Genomic DNA, 26,602 nt, shown 5'->3' on the forward strand with positions numbered 1-26,602 from the left:
TGCATCTGAAAGGATGGTAGATCCTATTCGAGGAAAGCAACAGGATCTGTATTGTAACTCAACTTAAATGGCTTCTGTATCAATAATTCTGATTGTGGCAACAGCAAAGAAGTCTGCTTAAAGTCTGCCACAAGCAAAATTGTCACCAGTGTCCTCTGCAATTCCCTCTTCCACTGGGTGAAGAATTGTTCCCTGATTCACAAAGTGGATTTTATCTATTTAGAGGAAACAGTGGACCCGATCTTCACTGCACATCAATTCCAAGACTAGTGCATGGTATAGCATTGACAACTATACATGTTCATTCTTGGCCTTACAAAATATATTGTTAGTTGTAGACCGTACATTCTTGACCTTAAGACATTGTTCTCAAGTTTGGTTACTTGCGGGAATTTGTCACCATCTTGCATCTGCTTCATGATGGCATGCCAGCTCTGATGAGAATGGGCCTCACATGTGACATAAGCAAAGAAAACACGCTCTACTAAATTGTTCGCTTTATACAATAACCCCCTGTGAAAGTATTGAAGCCTGAATGGACCCTGGAAAACATGAACCACGTTATGTATCTCTGAAGCTGCTTCTCAATGAAGATAGACGTTGGTAATGAAATTTACTTGCAGTTTTTGGTCATCTGGGGGAAGGAAGTTTGTTTCAAACCAAGCACAAAACCCATGATCTACAGTTTAGCTCTGATTCCCGCCATCCCGAATGATTCTGAGGCCTGGACAGCAACAATCTCTAAGTTTTAGACAGAGACCAACAATTAAGTTTCTGCAAATATCCAAATTCATTGCCAAGGTACCTTCTGTAAGGCCAACAACCTATTCTTAAGGGTCTCATTGAAAGCAGACTAATTAACTAGCTACACTAATCCAAGTGCCATCACAACAAAATGACAAAGACCAAGCAGAGAAAAGATTCAAGGATATCCTTAAAGCTTAATAGAAAAAGTGTAACGTTATCTCTGCCTCTTGGGAATTATTTGTCCATGGTTGCTCAGAATGGACATTCATAAATGATAGTTATGGAAAAAAATAACTTGTTTTTAAAATCTTGAGGGGACAGGAACTCTGAAAATCAATTAAAATCATTGAAATTAATACATTTTTAACAAGATTAATTGCACTTGTCTACCTTGCTGTGGGTTGTTAAGGTGGATTCCCAAACCTGGATGCTGGGAAATTATTTTAACAGCACGGGCTGCTGGCAGTGTTGTAGCTCCTTCAGGATAGTGAGGGATATTCCTATGTTTTCATATGCCTGCTTGGAGTACCTAACTTGATAGTGTTCATCCTGAGAAATGTTGGCAGTTACCTGTATAATAGCTGCATTTTCTTGTAAAATCCAGGCTATTAGTCATGTTGTAGAAAGTAGAACTATGGGTTATATATGAAATGCACCTTGTTTGCAGTTTTTAAGTTTCATAGCAGGCAGTGCCAGAAATAGTATTACTTTGGTAACCCAAGGCTACATCTTACAGTGGTAAGGTATAGCCCACCCATGACCAAAATTTTAGGTTGTGAAAAAGATACATATAATGTGCAGTAACTGAGAACAACATCTTAAAGGAAAAGTTGAATATTTTTATTTCAGTAGTGCTAAATAGTAGGGATATTCCTATGTTTTCATATGCCTGCTTGGAGTACCTAACTTGATAGTGTTCATCCTGAGAAATGTTGGCAGTTACCTGTATAATAGCTGCATTTTCTTGTAAAATCCAGGCTATTAGTCATGTTGTAGAAAGTAGAACTATGGGTTATATATGAATATCCATACTTTTTGGGAGAGGTGTTCCAAGATAGAACAATGTTCATTGTTACTTTAAAAAAAGATGCTATAGTTTTTTGATGAGTAATTCTGAAGCCTTTTGGAAGCAGAATATAAATGGTGGCAGATGGATACTTAAGGACTGGATGAGGGCACAATGATGTCTCGGATGCACTTTCCCAAGTTTTTGGTCTTCTGAAAAATTTGAAGAAAACAAGTCCTTTTTTTATGCTATGGCCATAGTAGGCTAGTATTGAAATTGGTTTGCCTTGCTTTTAGAATTTAGAGAAACATAATATTTGTTGTAATTTATTTTTTATTTATTTAATTTAGCGATACAGTGTAGAGTAGGCCCTTCTGGGCCTTGCAGCCATGCTGTTCCAGAATCTGCAACCCTGATTAATCTAACCTAACCTAATTTACAATGACCAATTAACCTACATCATTAGACTGCGGAAGGAAACCGAAGGACATAGAAAAAAGCCACGCATTCCACGAGGAGGATGTACAGAGTCTCCTTACGGAATAGTACTGGAATTGAACTCTGAGCTCCAGAATGCTCCGAGCTGTAATAGTGTCGTGCTAACAGCTACACTACCATGGAATATACTTCAATATAATTGAAGAATATTCATGGTAAACATTTTTCAAAGTAATTTTCTTGTAATTAGAACTCCAAATTTATATTTCTGTTGGAGTGAGTGTAAAAGATTATTTAGTATTCATTAGGTAATATTCTTTTAGCTGTACAAGAATTAGACTTGCACTTCCTTAATCACAAGTAAACATGTACATTTGTAAGGATGTCATGTTGTTCCAATGCATAGTAGTCTGACTTGTATTTTTATTGCATTTAAAATGAATTCAGCTGTTTAAATTTAAATTACAGAATCTTTTTGGCAAGATGGCAGATGTACTGGAAAAAATTAAGAAGTAAGTATTTCAATTGCTGTTTGCTATAAAAGAATAATTTGATCAGGGTTTATGTCATATATTGTAATTTTTTTTATTCTTACAGCTTATTTATGTGGGTACATCCAGAAATCACACAGAAGTTGTACATGGGCTTATGGCTCCTCTTTATTGCATCTTGCTTCTTTCCATACAGAATTCTTGGTCTCATTATAGGTAAATAATACCATATAATTTTCTTTTGCTGAAGCTTTTTGTAAAATTTCAAATGTGATGTTTAATAACTGGATACTTTTGATTATGATTGATATTTGTATCTGTATGAAATGTTATAGAAATTTGTTTTTTTTCCAAATCTAAGTGGTTCCCTTGTACAAATGAATTTTCTGGGAACAATATCAGTAAATTTGTCTGACCATTATAAATGCCTTGCTGGGTCATACTAGTGGACTTGTAATCCTTCAATAAGGTAATTAAGAAATGATGGGATATGGCGAAAGGCCAAGAAAATATCTTTAGCTAGAAAATCAGCCATAAACATATTGAATGTTTGAGCAAACTCAGAGGACTGAATAGTCTACACATGCTCCTGATTCTTATATATTTTTGTGGAGCTTTTTTTTTGGATTTAGATTATCTGTGAGGACCAGTTACATCTAAGCATGCCTTGTGTTTTTGAATCTGTTTGATGATATTGAAAGCTGCCTCTCAAAAGTAGAATATTTCTGAGTACACTTCCATGTTCTTGTTACCATCAGAAGTTAAAATGTAGTAAATTTAAGATGAGTTAATGCTTTATCAACCAAAACTGATAATAGAACAGTTACATTATTGAACCACAGAATATCCTTATAATCCTAGAATTCACATGCAGTTAGTATCCTGCTGAAGATTAAGCAAATGATCCGTTCCACTCTGATGATGAAGATGAGCAAAAAACAACGTCTCTATTAGGAACTATAGATGCGTTTGTTTTGTCTAGCCATGGATTCCTTCAGGAGCACTAAAGTCCACTGTGCACTAAATACCTTGCCAGTTCTGATGATGTTAGCCCCAAGATTTAATGAACATTTATTGGATCTTGAGGATATTTCTGATTATTGACATTTTACAAGATTTAATGTGTTCCCTTGGAAAGAGTTCACATTTTGTTTTTACAGAAGTAATTGAGATCATGGTAATATAATCTCTTTTGCTTTGTGGGTAAGTTTCAAGTGGTACAACTACCTGAAACTCTTTTGGTTCCAGAGCTACTCTCTCTCTCTATTAAGGTAGTCTGATCAATTAATTTTGAAAAGTAAAGGTGCATCGTTTAAATTCCTGGGAAGTTTGGAGTGGGTATCATTTGTATGGTATACCTAACTATACCAAATGAGGCATTGTATCAGGTTAGCTTTGAGAATTATTGAAATTTGACAGCCATAAGCCCAAGCTGAGAGTAATAATCTTGATTGAATAAATATTTCAAATAATCATTAGTGTAGAAGTTGGCTGAATATGAATTTTTGTGAAAGAGGTGAGATAGATTTCTGTGTTAGTTAGCTTAACAAAAATATTTCCGTGCCAGATCATGCAAGCCCTTAGAAGTTGATTGCTTCATTCTGTTCCAGGACTTTATGGAGGGGTCAAATTTTTTCTCATTGACTTTATCTTCAAACGATGTCCAAGGCTTCGAGAAAAATATGATACTCCGTATATTGTGTGGAAGAATTTGCCGACAGATCCTCAGCTAAAGGAAAGGTCAAATGCTATTCCAACAAGAAGGGTATGTACTTTTAGTTAAATTATCCAGTGTTTTTGTGTAAAAACAATATGAACCCAAGTTCCTGGTTAATGGCTACAGTTGTTATATATTCGAATTTTTTAAAATGTCTTACTGTAGTGATCACATTTGGGGTTTGAACAGTGCCTGGAAACATAGTTAATGCTACAAAAGTAGAACTCGATTATGAATTTTCTTTAAACCCTCATTGCAATCTCTGCAGAACTGACTGCACTGAAGCATTTTCTAAACTATATTCGCTATCTGTTGATCATTTAAATGAAATAGATGAAAAATCTAATCTTTCTTCTCCCTGACTGAGAGATATAATCTTTTGTTCCAGCCATTGATCAGTGTACTTTAACAAGGTTCCAGTTTAGTTTGTTTATGTATGTGTGTGAGAGAGTGCAAAGGTGTGAGCGAGATGTAATTCAGAAATATAATTATTTAAGTTTAGCACCAATTAGAATAGTGTGATATAAGTTGTTGTCTGTTACATGTTTTGTTGTTTCTTTTTCTGCTAGCTGTCAGGGTTTGAAAAGGTAGGGTTTAAGTCTCTAACAATTTTTTTAAAAAATTGTGTGTACTTTTGCAATTGTCTGTAATTATAAATTAGATATTATTTACTGAGTGAAGTGTGATCTAGTTGTAGTCACGTTATTGTCTTGTTTTCTGTGGTGCTATTGTATTGTTTAATAATTTTCTGTACACAAATTGTAGAACAATTAAAAATATTGAAAATGTGATTATGGAAATTTAAGCTAAATTTTTAGCTTAATGTAGAAATTAAATTCTATATATTTTTTTAAGAGAATTAGTTCTTTCTCAAAATTTTTATCTCCCTTAAAGTATAGAATGTGCCCATTTTTAAAGGGTCAAATAATTAAGTTACATTAAGTTTACAGTACAGTGGATTCCAGTTAATAGGTCGGTTGGTTAATTGGGGCAGCTGCTAATTTGGGGCAACTCCATTAAAAAAACAAAAATTATTTGAGAAAATAGCCTGGATTGCCCTAGTTTATTTGGGATGCTATACCACTTAATTGGGACAGGAGACCAGTGTTGAACAGTTTCCAACTAGCATCAGTTGCATGCAAATGCGTGGCTGTTTGACACTTCACCATGTTTTGAGCAAACAGTTTTTAAATAGCATCAGTTGTGTGTGTTCATGTTCAAAAAGTACTGATTTTTAGTGAGAAATAAGCAGTAAGACAATTCAGAACTATTTTGCTTACTGTGGTTTCAAGCATTCAGGCTTGGAGATGCCAGAAACATCCGGAAGTGAAAATGAAACAATTTCACTACTTCAACAAGGTGGGAACTATGAAGAATTTGAAGATATCAGCAGTCGTCTTGAATGTTACAATAAAAAAGAAAATCTGGAGAATATAATCATCAACGGCATTATATGAAGATAGTCCATTATCTGTACTACGTGTTTGCACTGACTTTGTTCATTACTATCAAAAGAACACAGCAGTGTACACTAGATAAATTTCTCCATCGGTAACTATTAGAAACACAGATTTATAGTACTGTAGGAGTATTAGTAGTGTTTTAATTCAGTACTTCACCTAAATACATAATTTGTTACTCTGTTTTATACCTTTTTAACTATTTCCATGAAATTTCAGCTAATTGGGGCAGCTGCTTAATTGGGCCAATATGTATCGGAATCCACTGTATGTAAAATAATTTACCTTTGCCCATAACTGTTGAATTTGTTCTGTTTTAATATCAATCTTTTGTGAAAGCAGTGTGTGAAAGGTTAAATTGTCTCACACTGCTGATGTGTACCTTCCAGAAGTAAATTAAAATTGATTCAGGCATAGCATTCAGATATAAAATTACATCTCCCCCCCCCACCTAACTTTATAAAAAAAATTGACATTTTATGATACTGTGCAAAAGTTTAAGGCACATATATATCACTAGGATACCAAAGACTTTTGCACGGTACTGTCTTTGTTAACGTCGAGCGAAGAGTGAGTTTGTAAATCAGGCGGAAGCAAAGCATGTTGGAAATTGCGAGGGTGAAAGACCGCAGGAGGAGTGTGGGACAGATGGCAGAGAAGGAGGGGTGGGGGTGGCGCAGGTGCAGATACATCCGGCCCTGAGACACCAGGCAAGGTAATTTGATTCCAAACAATTAGTTTATTGATCCTTACAGAGTGTGTCTCTGGTGTTTCCCACTCCCCACCCTCTTCCTTCCCCTTTTCCTACTACCATGATTTCCTTCTCCTATCCTCCTTTCCCATTCTCAGTCCACAATAAAGATCCACATCAAAATCGGCTTTATCATCACTCACTTTTTTGTGGCAGCAGTACAGTACAATACATAAAATTACTACAGTACTGTACAAAAGTCTTAGGCACCCTAGCTACATATATGTGCCTAAGACTTTTGCACAATACTGTATGTTAATATATTTAATATGTTAAAAGATTGAAAGAAGTCCTGCAAACATCTGGGTTTATTTGATTTGAACTGCATATAAAAAGCATAATTAAAAATAGAGATGAATGTCAAATTGCCTTGAAGATTAATCAGAATCTTCAGAAATAAATTTATTTTATTATTGGAAAATTTAAAAAATTACATCATAGTGACATTAATCTGAAGCAAACAATTTTTATGAATTGTTTTTATGGTTTTTCAGTCCAGTAGAACTTGTTTTAGTCCCCTGTTAATCTTTGGCCGGTTATGCCCAGCAATATGGTTTTTCTGCTTAAAGTGCCTACTTTTCTTTGCAGAAATATGGAGAGTTGCAAATGAACTAATAAGACAAATTTTGTTTTATGTTTTTGATTTGTATCTCAATCCATCAGTAAAATAATTGGGAAGAAAGATGAAAGATGGATAGATGTAAGGAAGAGATCTTGAGCTCAGGCTTGAGATATAGGTGGAACAATGGACTTTTGATAAGTAAGCAAGCTAAATACAAGAGAAATGCAGAGCTCTGAGGTTTTCAGAACTTGAGAGCAGTACAGGGATAGGGAAGGAAGTGGTAATGGAAATCTTTGAACATCAGAGTGAAACCCAGTATTACCTGGGGAACAATGAGCCATTGTAGGTAGTAAGAAAAGGGTAATCTGAGATTGGATCCTATGGAGGGTAATATTTGAACTGCAGAGTTTTGGATAAGCTGAAGTTTATGAAGAGTGGTGGATGTGTAACTTGCGTGGTGAGAAATTAATTATTTGGGTCTGCAATTGATCATGATGTGAATCTGGGCTTTGGGTGAAGCTAAGTAGAGGCAGATGGAAAGACTAAGAGTGTTCCAGTGATGTAAAGGGAATAGAGTGTTGAAACTCAAAACACGGGTGCTGATGTTATGGAAAGTATGGTTCATACTGAGCCAATGGTCAGAGAGATAAATTGAATCTGAAGCGAGGTACAGTGTTTATGATGGGTACCAACGTTTAAGAGGAAGGGGTTGCAATTTACTCAAAATAGGATAAAAGATCGCCATTCAGAACATTGACCTTTATTGGTCTCTTTGGCTAAGGTCCTAATTTCAGAGTCATTGGGAGAATTTTATGACACAATTCTTCTAAATAATGTCCACTTCAAGTTATTTTCAAATTGTTTAATTCTGTGGTCAGGCAATTCTGTGAATGCAGGTAAAAGATAGAAGGTTTAAAAACAGAAGTTTGATTTCCAATGAACATTCTAACTCTTCATTTGATGGAAATGGTCGAAATCTCTGGGCTCAGAGGACATTTCTGCTTGTTAGTTTAGTGCTGCTGGACCTGGATCATTCTGGAGCTCCTAGAGTAGGTATAGAACACCCTCCAGAGGCACAATGTCCTTTTAGCTGCTTTTAATGTTGTGCTTGCATGACTCTTCCTTCCCTATCATACTCCCCAACTAAGCACAATACTTTTCTCAATCTGTAATAAATACGTTTGTCTTCTAATTACTGGAGCCCCTTATATTCAGTTTAAGGTTCTAAATATTATCTACAGGCTTGGGTTTTGAGGGTTTTCAGAATCAGGTTTAATATCACTGGCATATACTGTGTACCCTGTGTTGGGTGGCGGGGTGGAGATTCTTTTCTACCAAAGGAGATGTAAGGTGCTCCTTCCCTTTGCTAGCCTGCATTGTCACCCTTGGGCAAGGTATACCACCTGCTTAGCCCCTGATCAGAGTGACGTGAAGCCATGGAAGCAGGTGGTAGATGGTCATGTGAGCAGCTGGTGTATATCACTGATGCCAGGCAGACAATCTCTGGGAAGTATCACCCATCTTGTCGGGACACTCTCCAGAAGAAGGCATTGGCAAACCACCTCTGTAGAAGAATTTGCCAAGAACAATCGCAGTCATAGAAAGACCATGATCCCCCATGTCATACGATATGTCATGAAATTTGTTGTTATGCAACAGCAATACATTGCAATACATCATAAAAACTAAATTAGAGTAATAAATATCTATATTAAAAAGTTAAATAGTGCAAAAAGAGAAAAAGACTTGCTTCTTTTAAGCAAGCAGTTATAATTTTTCTCACTGTACAAATTGTGCAGTGCTTGCTTTACCTTTTCTTTCTAAAGTGTTTCTTTATACAATTTGTAATCATCCTGGGTAATTAGTAATGTTTGGGAGCAATGTACTTAAAATGTGAAGCTGTAAGTAGTTCATTTTAGTGAGTTTTCCTGAATTTATGAACTCAGAGGCATGGTTCATCTTCCTTGTCCACATCTTGTGAATACAATGTTATTCATATTCTAATAGCTTAAATACAAAAGCAATAGAAAAAAGAAAGAATTAGAGTTATATGACACTAACAGATGATCTGACCATTGGATTGAATCAGAAATGGCCTGAAATTCTATTAAGCTGCTAGATATGATAACCAGATGAAGGTAATGGTAAAATGGTCAAAGGGTTTTGAAAGGCACACTTCAAATTTCATTGTTTAAATTAATTAATTGATCCTTGTTCTATTTTTCATCAGTCAGATGATATGAAGTAAATGTAAGAGAACAGAATATGTTGAATTCAGTCTGACCTTCATGTCATGACATCTATTTGCAGCCCTCGCCTGGCTGAGACAAAATCTCTCTGGACTTCGCGTTTTGGAGTTGGACCTTGGGCATCATAGAGGAGAGCCCTGACCCCAGAATGTGTCTGACTGCTGGGGCAGAACTGTGCCTTCTTTCTAAGTTCTAAGTGAACTTAAATATTTAAATATCTCTGATCCTTTGGGTCATTTAAAGCTACTAAAATTGAAGTAATTATTTAGAAATAAGAATGATGAAAAAACAGCTAATTCAGGGCACAAACAATTGGGGAAAAAACTTTTACCTTCTACTTTGCATACTAATCTGCAGGCCTACTCTTGTCAACCATCTTTTTTTGTCATGTCACACAACTGAACTTCACATGTCCTTTCTGCCTTAACTGAAAGATTTTCCATTGAAGTTACTTCGGATCAGAGAAGCAGTTTCCTAGTAACTCTGGGGTCATGTATAGTATTGAATGCGGCACCATCTGCCCCAGTTTCATACTTCCACGCAGTGTGCATGGAAGTCCAAGACTCACTGAAGCTTCAACTGCTGATTGGAACCACTGACTCCAGCCCTGCAAGATTTCTCTTTTCCTGAATGTTAATAGGGTATAATAGTGAGGGAAGGGTGTCTATATTACTTGCTAATTGCTCTATTACATTTACTTTTATGTAGTTTTCTGTGCCCACCCACCAGCTAATTGTGATGTTTCCACAGATTCCAGCAGTCGCGTCAAGGTCCAACGTTACAGCCAATGCCATGTCTGTTTATAGTCGGGACGATGATAGTGCACGATCCCACAGCAAAAAGAATAGCTTCAGTGAGATTTTCAGTTTAGCAGAAAATGAACGTCCTTTACCAGGTAAGTACAGTTATATCTATGCTGTATTACAATCTGATTTAATTTAAAATACATTTGAAGCTGTTGTTTCTGGATCTGTGATAGATATTTGGACAGCGTTATTTTGCGTAATAAATTAAGCATAATAAGAGCTACACAGCAAAATTGGTGGGTGGCTGCAAGCTCCAGATGGGTGTTGTTGTTTGGCAGGACTCTGTTAAGATGGCAATCATACTTGTAAAAAAAAAATTAGTTTATAAATTAACATAAACTGTGAAATAATTCTGACTATATTTTTAAGCTCAATATTTTGTAAAATGCTTGTCCTTTAATTGGCTCATGTCACATAACAGAACTTCATATGATCTGTCTGCATTCAGTGAGAAAATCTTTGCTACCCATTTTCTGTTCTTGCACACTTCACCATATCGCACTCGTGGTCTTCCATGTCAAATTATTACTTAGAAATTACATTGCTTTCCTCTCTAACTTGTCTGTTTTTGAACTGTTAGTAATATAAACAATATGCTGGAGGAACTCAGCAGGACAGGCAGCATCTATGGAAAAGAGTAAACAGTCGATGTTTTGGGCTGAAACCCTTCATCGGCACTTGGTTTCGGCCTGAAACATCGATTCTTCACTCTTTTCCATAGATACTGCCTAGCCTGCTGAGTTCTTCCAGCATTTTCTATGTGCTACTTTGATTTCCAGCATCTGCAGATTTTGTCTTGTTTGGTATTTGAACTTCTGTTCAGTAAATTAAGCTATTACTGCAGTATTTGCTGTGGATTTTGAACTCTCTCCATAATGTCCCTCACGTACTTTCTCTGAATCTATACCTATCTGCAGAACAAAGCAGTGGTCTTGTCTCATTCAATAAATAGCATTTTTCTCAGGCACCCTCCCAGTGCACCTCATCGTAACCTTTCAATACCCGCTGCATCCCGCTGAGCTTGTACTATCCTGTTCGACTCATTACTGCATCAGCTTGGCTGGGCATTGGCTGCTTCACTTGTTTTAAAAATTCATCTCCATTGAGTAGGACTGCAGCTGTTGAATGAAATTTAGTTCACATAGTTTCCTTAACTTTCATCCTATGATCCTTCCTTCATTCCATCCTCGTATTGTCAGCTCATTCAAAGATCCATTTACAATGCCTTTTTGACCTGCCTTTGGCATTCATTGCCAGTGTATGATGCAATGGGAAGTTGACTGGCTTCTGCTAAATATATAGAAACATGGGATCAGGCTTCAAAGTTTCAGGTAAATTTATTATCAAAGTACATGTACGTCACCATATACGACCCTGAGATTCAGTTTGTTGTGGGCATATTTCATAAATCTATAGAATAATAACTATAACAGGATCCATGTAAGACCACCTACCTATGGCGTTTAACCAGAGTGCAGAAGACAACAGACTGTGCAAATACAAAAGAAGAAATAATAATAATAAATAAATATCGAGAACATGAATTGAAAGTAAATCTATTGGTTATGGGAACATTTCAGTGATGTTATCCCCTTTGGTTCAAAAGTCTGATGGTTGAGGGGTAGTAACTGTTTCTGAACCTGGTGGTGTGAATCCTGAGGTGCCTGTAATTGTGAAGCCTGCTGCAGATTTGTACCTCTGTTTCAATTACTTAGGTTAGCTCTGTATCCCTTGACGTAGTCACCAGAATCCCCCACTTTTATTTTACCAGTAATTTCTATTTGAAGTGGGAAGTGATATTTAGATTAGTGTCAACTTGAAAAGGGAGATGTAGTACTACTTGAAACAGACCTTACAATAACGCAAAATGATGGGGTGGGGCTGACTGCAGTTTCAACGGAGTAATCTTCATTACGTGCCGTGTAATGTTGAAGTGGTGATCATGGTCTTATCCATGACCATGATAGTTCTTGCCAAATTTTTCTACAGAAGTGGTTCGCCAATGCCTTCTTCTGGGCAGTGTCTTTACAAGATGGGTGACCCCAGCCTTTATCAATACTCTTCAGAGATTGTCTGCCTGGCATCAGTGTTTGCTTCACCAGGACTTGTGATATGCACCAGCTGCTCATATGACCATCTATGACCTGCTCCCATGGCTTCATGTGACCCTGATCGGGGGAGGGGTGGGGTCTAAGCAGGTGACCCTAACCGGAAGGGGGCTAAGCGGGTGCTGCACCTTGCCCAAGGGTAACCTGCTGACTAGTGGAGGGAAGGAGTGCCTTACTCCTCCTTTGGTAGAGACGTATCTCCACCCCACCACTCAACAGAGTAATATTGGGACTAAAAGGGTTAAATTGTGAGGCTGAGTTATTTATTCTCCTGTATATTGAAGAATAAGACTCAGCTGTTTGTGATAGTTAGAGTAATCGTCCTGGACTCTAGGACAAAGGCAAAATGATATGGTTCGAGTTGGGCTGTCCATATGATGTTGGTTCTTCACATTAAGGCTAGTGGATATTTGTAATTTCTCTCAAAAACCTTTTCTAAAGCTAGTTCAGTTGATACATGTATTGCAAGGGTACATTTTTGTTTGCTAAGATTTAATTAAGCAAAATAGAGATACTGGCCAAACATGACCTAATTGAAAGCCGGAATAGGCTCATGGGCTGAAGGGTATTATCCTGTTTCCTTGTTTCTAATTTGAAAAGCAGAATAATTGTTTTATTATCAGAGATAAATTTGTAATCACCATGCATGACCTGCATTGTCTTGGTGATTTTCTTAAAATAAATGTTCAAAAATCTCTCGCAGAACGTAACTTGTTACCAAACAGGACACTGACAATTAAAATTCTCCATTCTTTTCTCCTACAGTATGTGAAAACGGATGGCGCTGCTGTCTTATTAATAGGGACAAGAAGATACCCACTGACTATATTCGGCATGGTTTTCTCTATGTAACAGAAAAGTAGGTTATATTAAAACATTCTGTAGGGACTTAATATTCATAACAAATTATTCAATGTTGTACAATTTAATAATTAAGGCCAAAATCTTAAAACATCTCAAACTTCATTACAATGGGAGAAATTGGTTTGTTTGCCAAAGGACATATAAATAATGAGATGAGAGCTTGTCTGAAGCAGATACAGTCTAATATGGTGTTTTTATTCAATAGTAAACTTAAAAAAAAAACATCTTGCTGTATTTGGTTTTAAAGTTAGTCTATCTGTTTAGGTCAGAAGTTCCCAACCTGAAGTCCACGGACTCCTCGGCTAACAGTATAGGTCCACGGCATAAAAAGGTTGCGAATTCCTGGTCCAGGTCATTGCAGAAATGTCATTTTTATGTGGGATTTAAAGCTTTCCAACCTATTTGTTTTTCATTCTTTCAATCCAACTGAGTATTATCTACTGGAAAAAAAATGGTATTTTGTATTAGCATTAAAAGCAGCATATATTGACAGTGAATTAATTTAAATGACACCTTTGATGCTGAGGTAACTTTGATTCAGGGCAGGTTTACACTTTCAAAGCTTTCAAGGGGCTATTGAAAGCCCAAAATCAATATGCGATAAAGGATTTTGGTACCATTTCACTTTACCAAGCAAAGGTCTGCTGATCACTTGGAAGGATAGATAAGCAAAAAATTATTCCATCATTGTACATCAAGTCAAATGTAACTTTGCTCTATATCAGGGGTTCCCAACCTTTTTTATGCCATGAACTCCTACCATTAACTGAGGGGTGGTTGGGAATCCCTGCTCCATACCACCAACCAGTGTTCTGTAGACCTGCCACATCTATGGGTACTGAGTGGTCATTTTATTAGGTACACCTGTACACCTCATTAATGCAAACAACTAATCAGCCAATCATATGGCAGGTGCTCAATACATGCAGGCATAGACGAAAGATTCAGCTGTTGTCAGACCAAACATCAGAAGGGGGAAGGAAGAAATTTGATCGAAGTGACTTTGACCATAGAATGGTTGTTGGTGCCAGAAGGGCTGGCTTGAGTATCTTGGAAACTGCTGATCTGCTGGGACTTTCCTGCATGACAGTCTCTGGAGTTTATAGAGGATGGTGTGATAAACAAAAAAGCATGCAGTGAGTGGCAGTTCTGTTGGCAAAGATGCTTTGTTAATGAGAGAGGTCAGAGGAGAATGGTCAGACTGGCTCAAGCTGACAGAAAGGTGACAGTAACTCAAATAGGCATGCATTACAGCAGTGGTGTGTAGAAGAGCATCTTTGAATCCACAACGTGTCAAACCTTGAATTGGATGGGCTACAGCAACAGAAATCCACACTGGATTCCACTCATGTAGTGGTTACTGAGTATAGTTATGAATGGTAGTGGACAATTAGTCAACTTGGGAAAAAAAAGAGGGTTTCCAAGAACATACTCAACCTCAGTGAAGCCAGGGCTTGAGGCTTTCCCAAAGCATTTGCATTCATCATTGGATAGAAATGGTTGACACATCTCACTTTCCTCTTGAGATTTCCACCATCACAGGAAACAATTTGCAGTCAGTTTTATTCATTCTACATATCAAAAAATGTCTTGACAGCATTAGATACATAAAATGCAATGGGAGACCACCCAAGATGTACTGTAGTACTGAAGATCTGCTCTTGAACCGGTTGTTCCTCTAGCCAAGCTGCTCCAATACATTTAAAATGTTGAAAATTACTGAATATACACATAACTTGTTCACAAAATGCAAGGTGAACCCAATCCACCTAATTATTGCTCAATTTTTGGCAAAATGACAATTGTCAGTTATCAAACAGTACTTATTCACCAAAAGCATAATGTCTGCTTTCAAATACTCAAATGTAGATCAAAGGTTTGTATTCCCTTGATCCATGTTTGAGGTGAGAGTGATTGTCTATGGCATTGTGTTACAATTTGACCAAGTATGGCACCAAGAAGCCTCTTCAAACTGATTAGTGGCATTAAGGGGAAAACACATCTATTGTAGGTATCATTCCTCACATATCGGAGGGTGTAGTGGTTATCTGAAAACAAACCAAAACTGCTCAGAGACTGAGTATTGGAGTTGACACTGTATGTTGTGCTTCTAGAATATCTAATTTCCAAATCAAAAAAAGTATGTTCAATTCTTTATTGCTAAACCAGCAAAGACGAACAGTCTTATATCGGTAAAACTAATGGAACTAAAAATAGTGACGTAGCAAAATTAGTGTTCCAGTTAGTGTAACTAAGCGGTACAACCAATTGATCTAGCGGTCGAGAAATTAATGCTCTTAATAACAGTAAATTAAAAAAAAAAAATCACCCCCAGCCCACTCCCTGGCTCAAACTCTCAACTCGATGAAACTGAAATAAAGACAAAGTGTGAATACGTGACTATACTCTTCTCTTCCACCACGCTCCAACCTGCGTGACAAATTACCCATAATAAACATGCAACACAAAATACAATACAGACAAGCAGAAAATCAATACTTGTCTTCTACAGAAGGTGATTATGTTTATTAGACTTAAGTTATCTTAGCTCTAGGGTCTTCATGTAGGCAGTAGGCATGGGACTTTCCAAGACCAGACCGCTTCATCACTGATCACACTTCAAACATAATGACAAAAGTAGGAATATATGCCACAATTGTTTTCCACCATGTGATTGATACTAGTCAGAAATTTCCATTTGTAAGGAATATATCCTGCATGATCAATAACCTTACTATGCCTCAAATACTCAGTCCTTGACCCCCCCCCCCCGTACATAGTGGCTGCACAGCAAATTTTTTAAGATCTACTACTCAAGTCACATCTTGAGTTGTAAAAGGCTAAGGCCAGCATAAGCATAGGACTCACACCAACTGCAGATTTTGCCTCCAGACCACACGCTATCATGACTTGGAAACACGTCACAGATTTGACATTTTTGGCTTGAATCCTGAAACTTGCTACCCAGCAACATGGAAGTAGCACCAAATATGCAGCTGTATTGTGGAAGGCTTATTAATTGTGATGAATGATAGACAGATGGATAGCATAGTATCAAAAGATCGATGCACACCAGAGTGATTCAAGTAATCTTCCACAGAACCATTGATTTGGTTTGAACTTGCGAAAGAAAACAATAAACAGTTGTTGATTATCTAATGATGAGAAAGTTGCCAATGATGTTGTTATGATATATTTATTTTAAGAATCAAAACTTACAACAAAATTACTTTGTTATTTGGCATGCTCAGTGAAGATCAGTCCAAATTTCTGGTTTCAGTTGATATTAAAGGAACTTGCTTAAGATTATAAAACACTGGTTAGCCACAATTTGTGTCCACTTCTGGGTAGCGCACTCAGAAAATTGTAAAGTCTTTAGAGAAGGCACAGAAGAGAATTATCAAAATAATTGTCAGGATGAGGGACTTCAGTTGCTTTGAAAGACTGGAGAAATTAGGTTGTTCTTGGAACAGATGAGATTGCAAGGAGATGTAGTAGAGGTATTTCTCATTATATGAAATATAAGCAGAGTAGAAGGAATTGGAAGCATATCTGAAGGAAAATAATTTGTAGGGCTTTGGGGAGAGAGCAGAGGAGTGACATGTTGGATTGATCTTAGATGGAGACAGTATAGCCCATGGTCTCATAATCTTTGTGATTCTAAATGGTTACTCTGGTAGAAAATCCACTAGATCCATAAAAAAATAAAATCTTCATATATGAACATTTCACATTTTTGATTACATTGATAATACCTTTGAATGTTGGTAAATGCAAAATAAACTGGATGTGACAGCCATGGTTATGCAAAATCACCAATTAAGGTGCTGGGTTAATTATTTTAATCAATTAAGATTCCCTATCAAACACTTTACAACTTGTTTCTTTCTATCCAGTTATTTATGCTTTGAAAGTTCCAAGTCTGGCTCATCCAAGAAAAATAAGATAATAAAATTAAAAGATGTTACAGAAATACAAAAGGTATGTTTGACCTGTGAGCTTTTTATTTTGAATTTTGGCTGATTTGTTTGTTTGTTGTAGTCTTTGTGGTTAAGAATGATCCTCCGTATTTCTGTTTGAATTTTTATATGTTAACTTGCCAAGGCTTACATGAGGTGCAACTAGATATTTCACATTGTAACTTTTCTATTAATATTTAAATTTCATCATTTTTCTTGAGTATAAATAAGAATGACCTTAATAATATTTTCATCTATTGGGTTTCTGTTATGAAGAGCGATGGTGATAATTTCCTTAAAATTTTTGAATCATTATGTGCTTACACATTTCAGCATTAATGTAGGTGATTTCGTTTCAATGAGATCTGTGTTCAGTTTGCACTCCATTTAAATCTACCACATAAAACTACTTCAGCTAAAACCATGATCTGCTTGAAGAATACTACATAGGGAGAATATGACAGATATGAGAGCTGTATGTTATTCCAAAGTTTGGGAAATTCATGAGAGCCCCGATGACAAGGCAGTATGCTCTTATACGAGAACATAAAACTGTATGTTGTGCCAAACTAATTAAGTTAGTGATCGAATGATAAACCAGGCTAATCACTTTTGCCTGCGCAATGTCCACATCTTTCAATTTCCTACACATTAACGTGACTATCCAAGAGCCTCTTGAATATATCATATTTGTCTCCACCATCACTATTGGCAATGCATTCTAGGCATTTGCCACTCTGTATAGGAAATAACTTGCCCTGAACATCTCCTTTGAATATAACCCCTCTCTCCTTAATGCATGCTGTCTGGGTATAAGACATTTCAATCCATGGATAAAGATACTTCCTGTCTATATTTATGCCTGTCATAATCTTATAAGCCTCTGCCACTGCTGAAAAAGCAGTGCAAGTTTGTCTGACCTGTCCTTGTGGCACATGCCCTCTGGTCCTGGCAGCAGCCTGGTAAAGCTCTTCTACACCCACTCCAAAGCCTTGATGTTCTTCCTGTAATGGGATGACCAGAATTGAATGCAGTACTCTAGATGCAGTCTAACTAGAGTTTTATTCCCGCTGCTGCCTGTCAGGTGTTCGTATGTTCTCTCTGTGACCGTGTGGGTTTCCTCCGGATGCTCTGTTTTCCTCCCACAGTCCAAAGACGTAGCTGATAGGTTAATTGGTCATTGTAAATTGTCCTGCGATTAGGCAAGGATTGCTGGGTGGTGCAGCTTGAAGGGCCTACTCAGAGCCATATCTCAATAAATTAATAAATAGATTATTAAGCTGCACCATAACTTCCTGACCCTAGAACTCAATTCCTTGACTAATAATGGCAAAAATGTCATATGCTGCCTTTACCAGCCTATCAACATGTGTAGCCACTTTCAGGAGCTATGGATTTGGACCCCAATACCTTTGCACCACAATATTGTTAAGGGTCTTGCCATAAACAGTATACTGTACATTTACATTTGACCTTTCAAAGTGTAGCACTTCACATTTGGCCAGATTAAACTCCATCTGCCATTTCCCTGTCCACATCTGCAACTGACCTATATCCTGCTATATCCTTTGGCAGTCTTCTGTTCTATCCTCAACACCACCAATCTTTATGTTGTCTGCAAAGTTACCAACCCGCCCATCTATGTTTTCATGCAAGTCATTTATATATATCACAAACAACAGGCGTCCTGTTGCAGATTCCTGTGTAACACCACTGGTCACAAATCTCCAGTCAGACCAAGTCACATTCACCATTCTGTCTTCTATAGAAAAGCTAATTCAGAACCTAAACAGCCAACTCACTATGGATCCCCTGCACCTTAATCTTCTGGATGAACCTCTCATGAGGGTCCTTGTCAAATGCCTTAGTAAAATCCGTGTAGACACCATCCACAGCTCTATTTTTATCAATCCCCTTAATCACCTCTCAAAATGCTCAATCACATTAGTAAGACATGATTTGCCCTAAACAAGGCCACGCTGACTGTCCCTAATTAAGAGCATTTGAAAAATGTACATAAATGCTAAAGCTAAGAATCCTGTCCAGTAATTTCCCTATCAGTGACGTGAGAGTCACCGGTCTATAGATTCCAGGATTATCCCTATTTCCATCTTCGAATAATGGAGCAACATTAGCTACTCACCAGTTCTCTGGAGATTGGTCAAGGCCCCAGCAAGCTTTCCCAATAATCTGGGGTATATCCCATCAGGTCCTGGGGACTTAATGTTCTTTCAGAGACCCAACTCTACCTCCTCTTTTATCTTGAAATGTTCCAGCATATTAGCGTGCCCTACACCAATCTCCCTTTGTTACACATCCTTCCTCTAGAGGATCAGGTCCCTGAATTGTTAATGAACACTACCTCATTACTCCTTGACCTCACCTCCACTCCCAAGCATGTGTTCCCTCCTTTTTCCTTGAGGGGTCCTACCCCTTTCTTTGTTATTCTCTTGCTCTTGATAAATGTATAGATAAAACGTGTAGAGGATGCCATCCAGCATCCTGTTTGACATTCTACTATCAGGCAGGAGACTCCGATGCATAAGACAAGAGTGATCAGGATGGGAAACGGCTTCTTCCCTCACGCTATTAGCTTCTGCATTCCCTGCCACGTTGCATTCAAAGTGCCACCGGATAATTTGTACTGTAAAGTAAATAAAGGCATCCGTTAGTCTTGCGAGACCATGGATCTACGCCTGGAAAGTCTTCACTCTCCAGGGCGCAGGCCGGGGCAAGGTTGTATGGAAGACCAGCAGTTGCCCATGCTGCAAGTCTCCCCTCTCCATGACACTAATGTTGTCCAAGGGTAGGGCATTAGGACCCATACAGCTTGGCACCAGTGTCGTCGCAGAGCAATGTGTGATTAAGTGCCTTGCTCAAGGACACAACACGTTGCCTCGGCTGGTGCTTGAACTCACGACCTTCAGGTCGCTAGTCCAATGCCTTAACCACTTGGCCACGTGCCCACACTAATTTGTACTGTACGCTATGATATTTAATTTGCTATGCTTTACACTCTGGTCTGGAGAAACATCTCATTTGCTGGTATTTGTGTACATTGTTAAATGACAATAAGCTTGACTTGACTTTGGGATTCTCTTTAACCCTGTTTTTAAAGATCTTTTATTGGTCCATCGTGGCTCTCCTCATTCCTTCTTCAATTCTTTTCTCTCTATAATCCTCAAGGTTCTTTTTGATTTCTGCTTCTTATGCCGTGTATGCACTTCTTTTTCTTCCTTGACTAAATTTACCAACTCTCTTGACATCCAAGGTCCCCTTATCTTGCCATCCTTCCTTCTGACTGAAATGCACCTGTGTTGTAGTCAGTGCAAATGCTCTTTCAACACCCTCCATGTGTCAGATGTGGACTTGCCCAAAAACAGATTTTCCCCCATTAACCCTCCCTAGTTCCTGCCTAATAACTCTTGTAATTTATCCTGTTCCTATTTAATATTCTCCTGCAAGCTCCATACACTTCCTTATCTGTTTGTTTGTTCGTTATGTGCCATGTCGTATGAAGTGGCTGATCATGGTCTTTCCATGAGCATGATTGTTCTTGGCAAATTTTTCTACAGAAGTGGTTTGTCATTGCCTTCTTCTAGGCAGTGTCTTTACAGGACGTGTGAGCCCCGCTCTCATAGCTTCACATGACCCTGATCGGGGTGGGGAGGCTAAGCAGGTGCTACACCTTGCCTAAGGGTGACCTGCAGGCTAGTGGAGGGAAGGAGCACCTTACACCTCCTTTGGTGGAGACGTATTTCCAGTCTGCCACCCAATCGTTATCTATAGCTATCTTAAAAACTTCAGGTATTGTGATCACTTGCAGTTCTTTTGCTGAGTAGTCAGTCACCTGGCTAGACCTAGTATTTAACACCAGGTCCAGTGTGGCCCCTTCTCTTGTTGGACGATATACATATTGGTTCAAGAAATCCTCTTGGATATACCTAACAAATTCTACCAGTCTAAACTTACTGTAATTATGAGATCCCAGTCCATATTAGGGATAGTGAGGTTTCCCATTACAAATAACAACTCCTTGCCTTCGTATCTGTTGTTGCATTGCATTTTTAGACAATATCCAAGAATCATGATCTTTAAGTACTTCATCTATTTTAAATTATAAAATTGTTTGGAAATGCTAGGGGTCCCCAGTGTATCTTGATTTTACTTACATTTCCCAGCACCTTCAGAAGCAATTAATGGACAGAGTTTCTAAGCTGTCCTCTTGTCATTCCTATCCCTGCTCAAATCTGGATGTTTGAATGTATCAGGCTATCAAGTTGGACCCTTTACATTACTTAGGTGAGGCATCTGTGAATGTCAGGCCCACACTAGTAAGATTTGGCTCAAAGAGTGAGAAAATTTTGCTTGGAGAAAATATTCAGCAAATAGCACTTTTAAGTAATCAAAAGTGTTAAGCAATGCCCAGGTAGCATTTCCTTGCCTTTTTTTTCCCTTAGCCTTGCCTTTCCCATTGAAATCAGGCATTCACAAAACCAGTGCAGAACCTGAGAGCAGATTCCTCAGCTGCGAAATCAAATCCCACTGGTAGTAGGATATGAAACTCTTGGCATTTCCGAGCAATAGTCAAGTTATTTTTATTCATCTGAGAATTACTTAAACTGCAGTCTCATCACTAAGTATGAATTATTTTCTTATTTTTTTTTCACCTCTCTCATTGTTTTGTTTACTCCCCTAGTACAAAGTTCTGTCAGTTTTGCCTGGATCTGGAATGGGTATTTCAATAACTACTCCATATACCCAAAAGGTGAGTAATTTCCTTTCTTTTGATGTTTTGTTGTTTCACATACTTTCACTTTTAAATAACATACAAACATTCCATTCAAAGGTAGACTTTTGTGCCAGTAATGCATCTAAAACCCTTTTCAGATACTGCCAACCAGTAGATTACTGAAAGCATTATCCCTCAGTTTTACGTGATTAAGCTTATATGGCTTAAGCAGTTATTAACAGCGTAGTTAAATAAATGTTGTGCATTGCTGCACTCCCGACAAGAGTGGTAGAACAGAGGGAGCTTAGAATGTATTGCACGCAAAATGCTGGAGGAACTCAGCAGGTCAGGCAGCATCTATGGAAATGAATAAGCAGTCGATGTTTTGGGCCGAGACTGGAAAGGAAGGAGGAAGACACCAGAATAAAAAGGTGGAGTTGAGAGGAAGGAGGATAGCTAGAAGAAAATGGGTGAAGCCAGGTGGATAGTAAAGATAAAGGGCTGGAGAGGAAGGAATCTGATAGGAGAGGAGAGTAGACTATGGTAGAAAGGAAAGGAGGGGACCGGGGGGGGGAAGTGATAGGCAGGTGAGAAGAGGTAAGAGGTCAGAGTGTGGAATAGAAGAAGACGGGAGGGTGAGGGAAATTCTACCAGAAGGAGAAATCGATATTCATGCTGTCAGGTTGGAGGATAGCCAGATGGAATATAAGGTGTTGCTCCTCTACACTGAGGGTGCCTCATCTTGGCACAAGAGGAGGCCATGGACCAGCATGTTGGAACAGGAACTGGAATCAGAATTAAAATGTTTGGCCACCGGGAAGTTCTGCTTTTGGCGGATGGAGCGGAGGTGCTCGACAAAACAGTCCCTCAATTAAGCTGATAAGGCAGTCGGAATGGCATACCAAATGTTTGCCTTTATTTGAAGAGAAGTAATGTTTATACAACACTTCGTCAGAATACAATTCTGGTCAGTTCATTGCTGGAAATATGTAATTACACCAGAGAGCATTTACGAGGATGTTGCCAGTATTGGCATGTCTTGGATATGTAGAAGTATTGGGAAATCTGCAGTTGCTTTCTCTGGAACAGAGGAGTTTGTGAAGAGGCTTATTTGTGGTGTTTAAAGTTATGAGGTGTCATGTCTGGGGAACAAGGAAGGACCTATTTCCCATAGCTGAAAGTCAAACCCCACTGGCCATAGTTTTAAAGTAACAACTTTAGGGGGGAAATAAAGGGAAACTTTTCACCCAAAGGGTGATAGTGATATCAAACTCATTGCCTGAAAAGGTGGTAGAGGCAGAAACCCTCATCATATTTAAAAAGCAGTTGGTTGTGGACTTCAAGAGCAGAGCTGTGCAGGGTTAACGGTGTCAGTGATGGAAAATGAGGGTAGATTGGGTATCTCCTTCAGTCTGCACAGGCACAATGGATTGAGTGGCTTCCTGTGTCATTTATTGTTTGTGATTCTGCATAAATGTGTTAGAGTGAAATAAAATAAAAAATTTTGTTCACTGTTTTTGTTATACTTTCATTTAACTTGTAATCAATTCTTCTTTAAAACCTTTTTTCTTTGCTTTCTTTAGCCACTGGTATTTGGTGCTATGCTACACAGAGATGAAGCCTTTGAAGCAATAAACTCTCAATATACCAAAATAACATCCAGCGTATCCAGTAATGAGTCCTAGCCATATGCTTTCAAAGAGGAATAATTTGCCTGTATAATATTGTTGAAATGAGAAATTGGACAAGAACCTCTGTTACCTGTTTGATGATATTTGCGATGGATTTTGTATCTAATTGGAATAGATGGTTTATAATCTATATATTTTTTAACTTGCTGTTTAGTTATTTTACATTTTGGTGAGAGTTTTACACAAAAGTGCTGTTACTATCATAGTACCCTGCACAGTAAGCACTTTTGGCATTTGTTTACAGACATTTTAAATGTTATACTAAATTGGAGTAGGATAAAATTGAGTGTTTTTAATTAAAATAAAGAAACAATGTAAGATAAACTTTGAAGTAATATGTACAAAATCTGAATGCCAAGGTTGTATACTTTTCAGTGTCCATTTCAGATAAGGAGTATTGTTTGAAGTGCTTTTCAAAAGGATTTTGGTAAACTAAGGTTAAGCAGAAAGATGCAGCAAGTTAGAAATTCTGGAGAATCAGAATTAATGCATCAAATCATGACTTTTTTTATTAGATTGGCAAATAACCAAAGTAAGTAATTAGATTACATCCTGATTGTCGAGTCTGGACAGTATAGATATTAAATAATTGTTCAGAACTTAGTGTAAGTTATAATTGGCTAAATATTTGCATGATATAGATGTAATCATTTCTATATTATATCACAAACAACTGCAGAAGTAATCTCATTCACTGTAATTATGGAAGCAAGTTCTAATTCTTTTAATAATATTACTTTATTTGCAAGTTGGAGTTAACAACCATTCAGATAATTTTTTGGGGGTTTGAAAGTTTCCCAGTCACTCCTTTAACGGTTACTCCATTTTTGCCATACGGATATACGAAAAATGAGTGTTTTGGATAATTCTTCCAATGAGTAGAAATTGATTGTTACTTTTACATCATGTCCTACCATACTCTGCCTGCTGGCTCCTTTCAAAAAGACTAGTCCATGACAAAGATTTTCCTTGAGTTAGTTTTTCCAGACCTAACAAGTAAAACAGACCGACTTTACTCTTCCATGGAAGTGGAAGACCATCTCTTCAGAAAGCAGCTATATTATTTACAGCTTGGAGATTGGAGTCCAATTCTGACATCATCTGTAAGGAGCTTGCATGTTCTCCGCATGGAATGTGTGAGTTTTCTCTGGGTCCTCCAATTTCCTCCCGCAGTCCAAAGACGTGCTGGTTAGTAGGTTAATCGGTCATTGTAAATTATCCTGTGACTAGTTTACGGTTAAATCGGGCTGCTGGACAAGGTGGCTGCAAGGGCATATTCTGCCTGTATCTCTAAGTAAATATATAAATTATTAATGTTATGTCCTGACCCTTTGTTTAAATTGCCGAATCAATCTTCAAGGCATGTTGTTAAGGACATGAATGGAACTGGTATCCATTAACACTGTCTGATGTTCTTCTTCTCCATCAGCAAGGAAACCTGCCGTTATTCAGTGTTGACGTAGAGAACTGTTTGAAAACTTGCTGATAGAAGGCACAGACATGAACCCACATTCTGGTTCTCAGTGATATGGGTCAAAGATATTGTACATTGGCTTTGAGGATTTTTATCCAATTCCTTCCTAATTCATTTTTTGCTTCAGTTCAGAATGAGGTTTTATCTGCACTGCTGTTTGTAATCTTTCTTGGCAGGTGTCTGTACAAATCATGCTGCAACAGAGAATCCCATTTCTCTCTTGATTGTAGCAAATTCTTCCCATCATCTCACTGATCTGATGCAGTAACTGCTCTGTGCCATTGCCCCCACTCACTAAATTCAACAGCATACACTTATAATTGGAATGTAACTTAAATATGATCCAACTAACAAACCTCTAATTGATGTAGCCTTCAAAAAAAAAACTGCAGTGCTGACTGTTACCAATGCTTAAGACTTTATGACCTATTTTATTTTTACAAGTGTTCATAGAATTTATAAGCTGGCCAGTGATGTCGTGGCATCTGCATCAGACTTCAAGGTGAGTGGTCCCAGGATCGAATCCAGCCGGCTCCTCACATGCTTTCCATTCTTGCTGAGTTGAGCGTTGAGCTAGCAACTCGGCCTCGTAAAAAAAAACAGACAGAAATACCAAATAAACAGCAAAGCTGCTGCCCAATGTGCAACAAGGTGCGGAAAGGAACAACAACATAGAATTTATACTGAATACATAAAGATGCATGACCATGCAGAATAGTTTTTACTTTATCTTGGGTTTATTCAAGATTTAGTTCATTAAAACTTTTAATTGAAAATTATTAATGCTGCAAACACTGGAATATAAATAGAAGTGGATTTGTTCTATATAGTTTCCTGGTACAAACATTTGCCAAGTTCCCTTTAGTTTACTATTAATGTGAGAATGTTTACTGAGGGTTAATTTTTCAGTTCTGTATAAGATGTGTATTTGCTAGTTTGGATTCCATGTAGGATACATACTAGCGGTTAATTTAAAATAATGTAAACAAGTTGTAAAAAAAACATTAACTAGTAGTTTTCAATTAATGCAATTTATTTTCTTAATAACCCCAATCACAGAAAAGCGGTTGCCATTCTTGTTAATGTATATTAGATACGTTGATTGTTTACATATTGAAAGTTGTGCATAATTGTTTTTGGTATCATGTAAAACTTTTGTGTAAATGCAGAAAATACAAATGGATCCAAGAAATGTATCTTAATCCTATAAAATCTGCAAGCTTTGGATCATGTTTATTCTAAAATAGATTAAAAAAAAGTCTTGTAAAAAGTCACACAGATTTTTATTTGAAATAAATGGTTCTGTAAAAACTCCGGGTTTATGGTTTTATAATGTATGCTTTTTAGCTGCCATCTGTTATAGCTATTGGAAAGTTCTCTAAAGTTGTTCCGATGCCAAAACCTTCAAGTACGCATTGAAGTTGCAGTTACGCTGTAGGCACTAGGTGAGCAGTAATGTGATCACCTGGTAATTGTACCATTCTGTTTCCATTTGATGAAACATTCCCCACTTTCATTGCACACAACAGATGTTAACGAAACAGTGT

At 37.6% G+C, this 26,602-nt stretch overlaps 1 protein-coding gene across 4 annotated transcripts in view; it reads left to right on the top strand.

Moving 5' to 3' along the window:
* gramd4a (GRAM domain containing 4a) overlaps positions 1 to 26,358 on the top strand; it is a 163,928-nt gene extending 137,570 nt beyond the window's left edge. For all 4 annotated transcript variants that reach the window (XM_063072575.1, XM_063072576.1, XM_063072577.1 and 1 more), the window contains 8 exons: positions 2,660 to 2,703; positions 2,789 to 2,898; positions 4,293 to 4,447; positions 10,172 to 10,316; positions 13,101 to 13,194; positions 17,096 to 17,180; positions 21,858 to 21,926; positions 23,474 to 26,358. In XM_063072575.1, coding sequence (XP_062928645.1) covers positions 2,660 to 2,703; positions 2,789 to 2,898; positions 4,293 to 4,447; positions 10,172 to 10,316; positions 13,101 to 13,194; positions 17,096 to 17,180; positions 21,858 to 21,926; positions 23,474 to 23,575 — 804 coding nt within the window. In that variant the 3' untranslated portion in view covers positions 23,576 to 26,358. The remainder of the gene's footprint in view (positions 1 to 2,659; positions 2,704 to 2,788; positions 2,899 to 4,292; positions 4,448 to 10,171; positions 10,317 to 13,100; positions 13,195 to 17,095; positions 17,181 to 21,857; positions 21,927 to 23,473) is intronic.
* Positions 26,359 to 26,602: the final 244 nt, after the last annotated feature.

Source organism: Mobula hypostoma, chromosome 20 (assembly GCF_963921235.1).
Source record: "Mobula hypostoma chromosome 20, sMobHyp1.1, whole genome shotgun sequence".
NCBI classification, from domain to species: Eukaryota; Metazoa; Chordata; class Chondrichthyes; order Myliobatiformes; family Myliobatidae; genus Mobula; species Mobula hypostoma.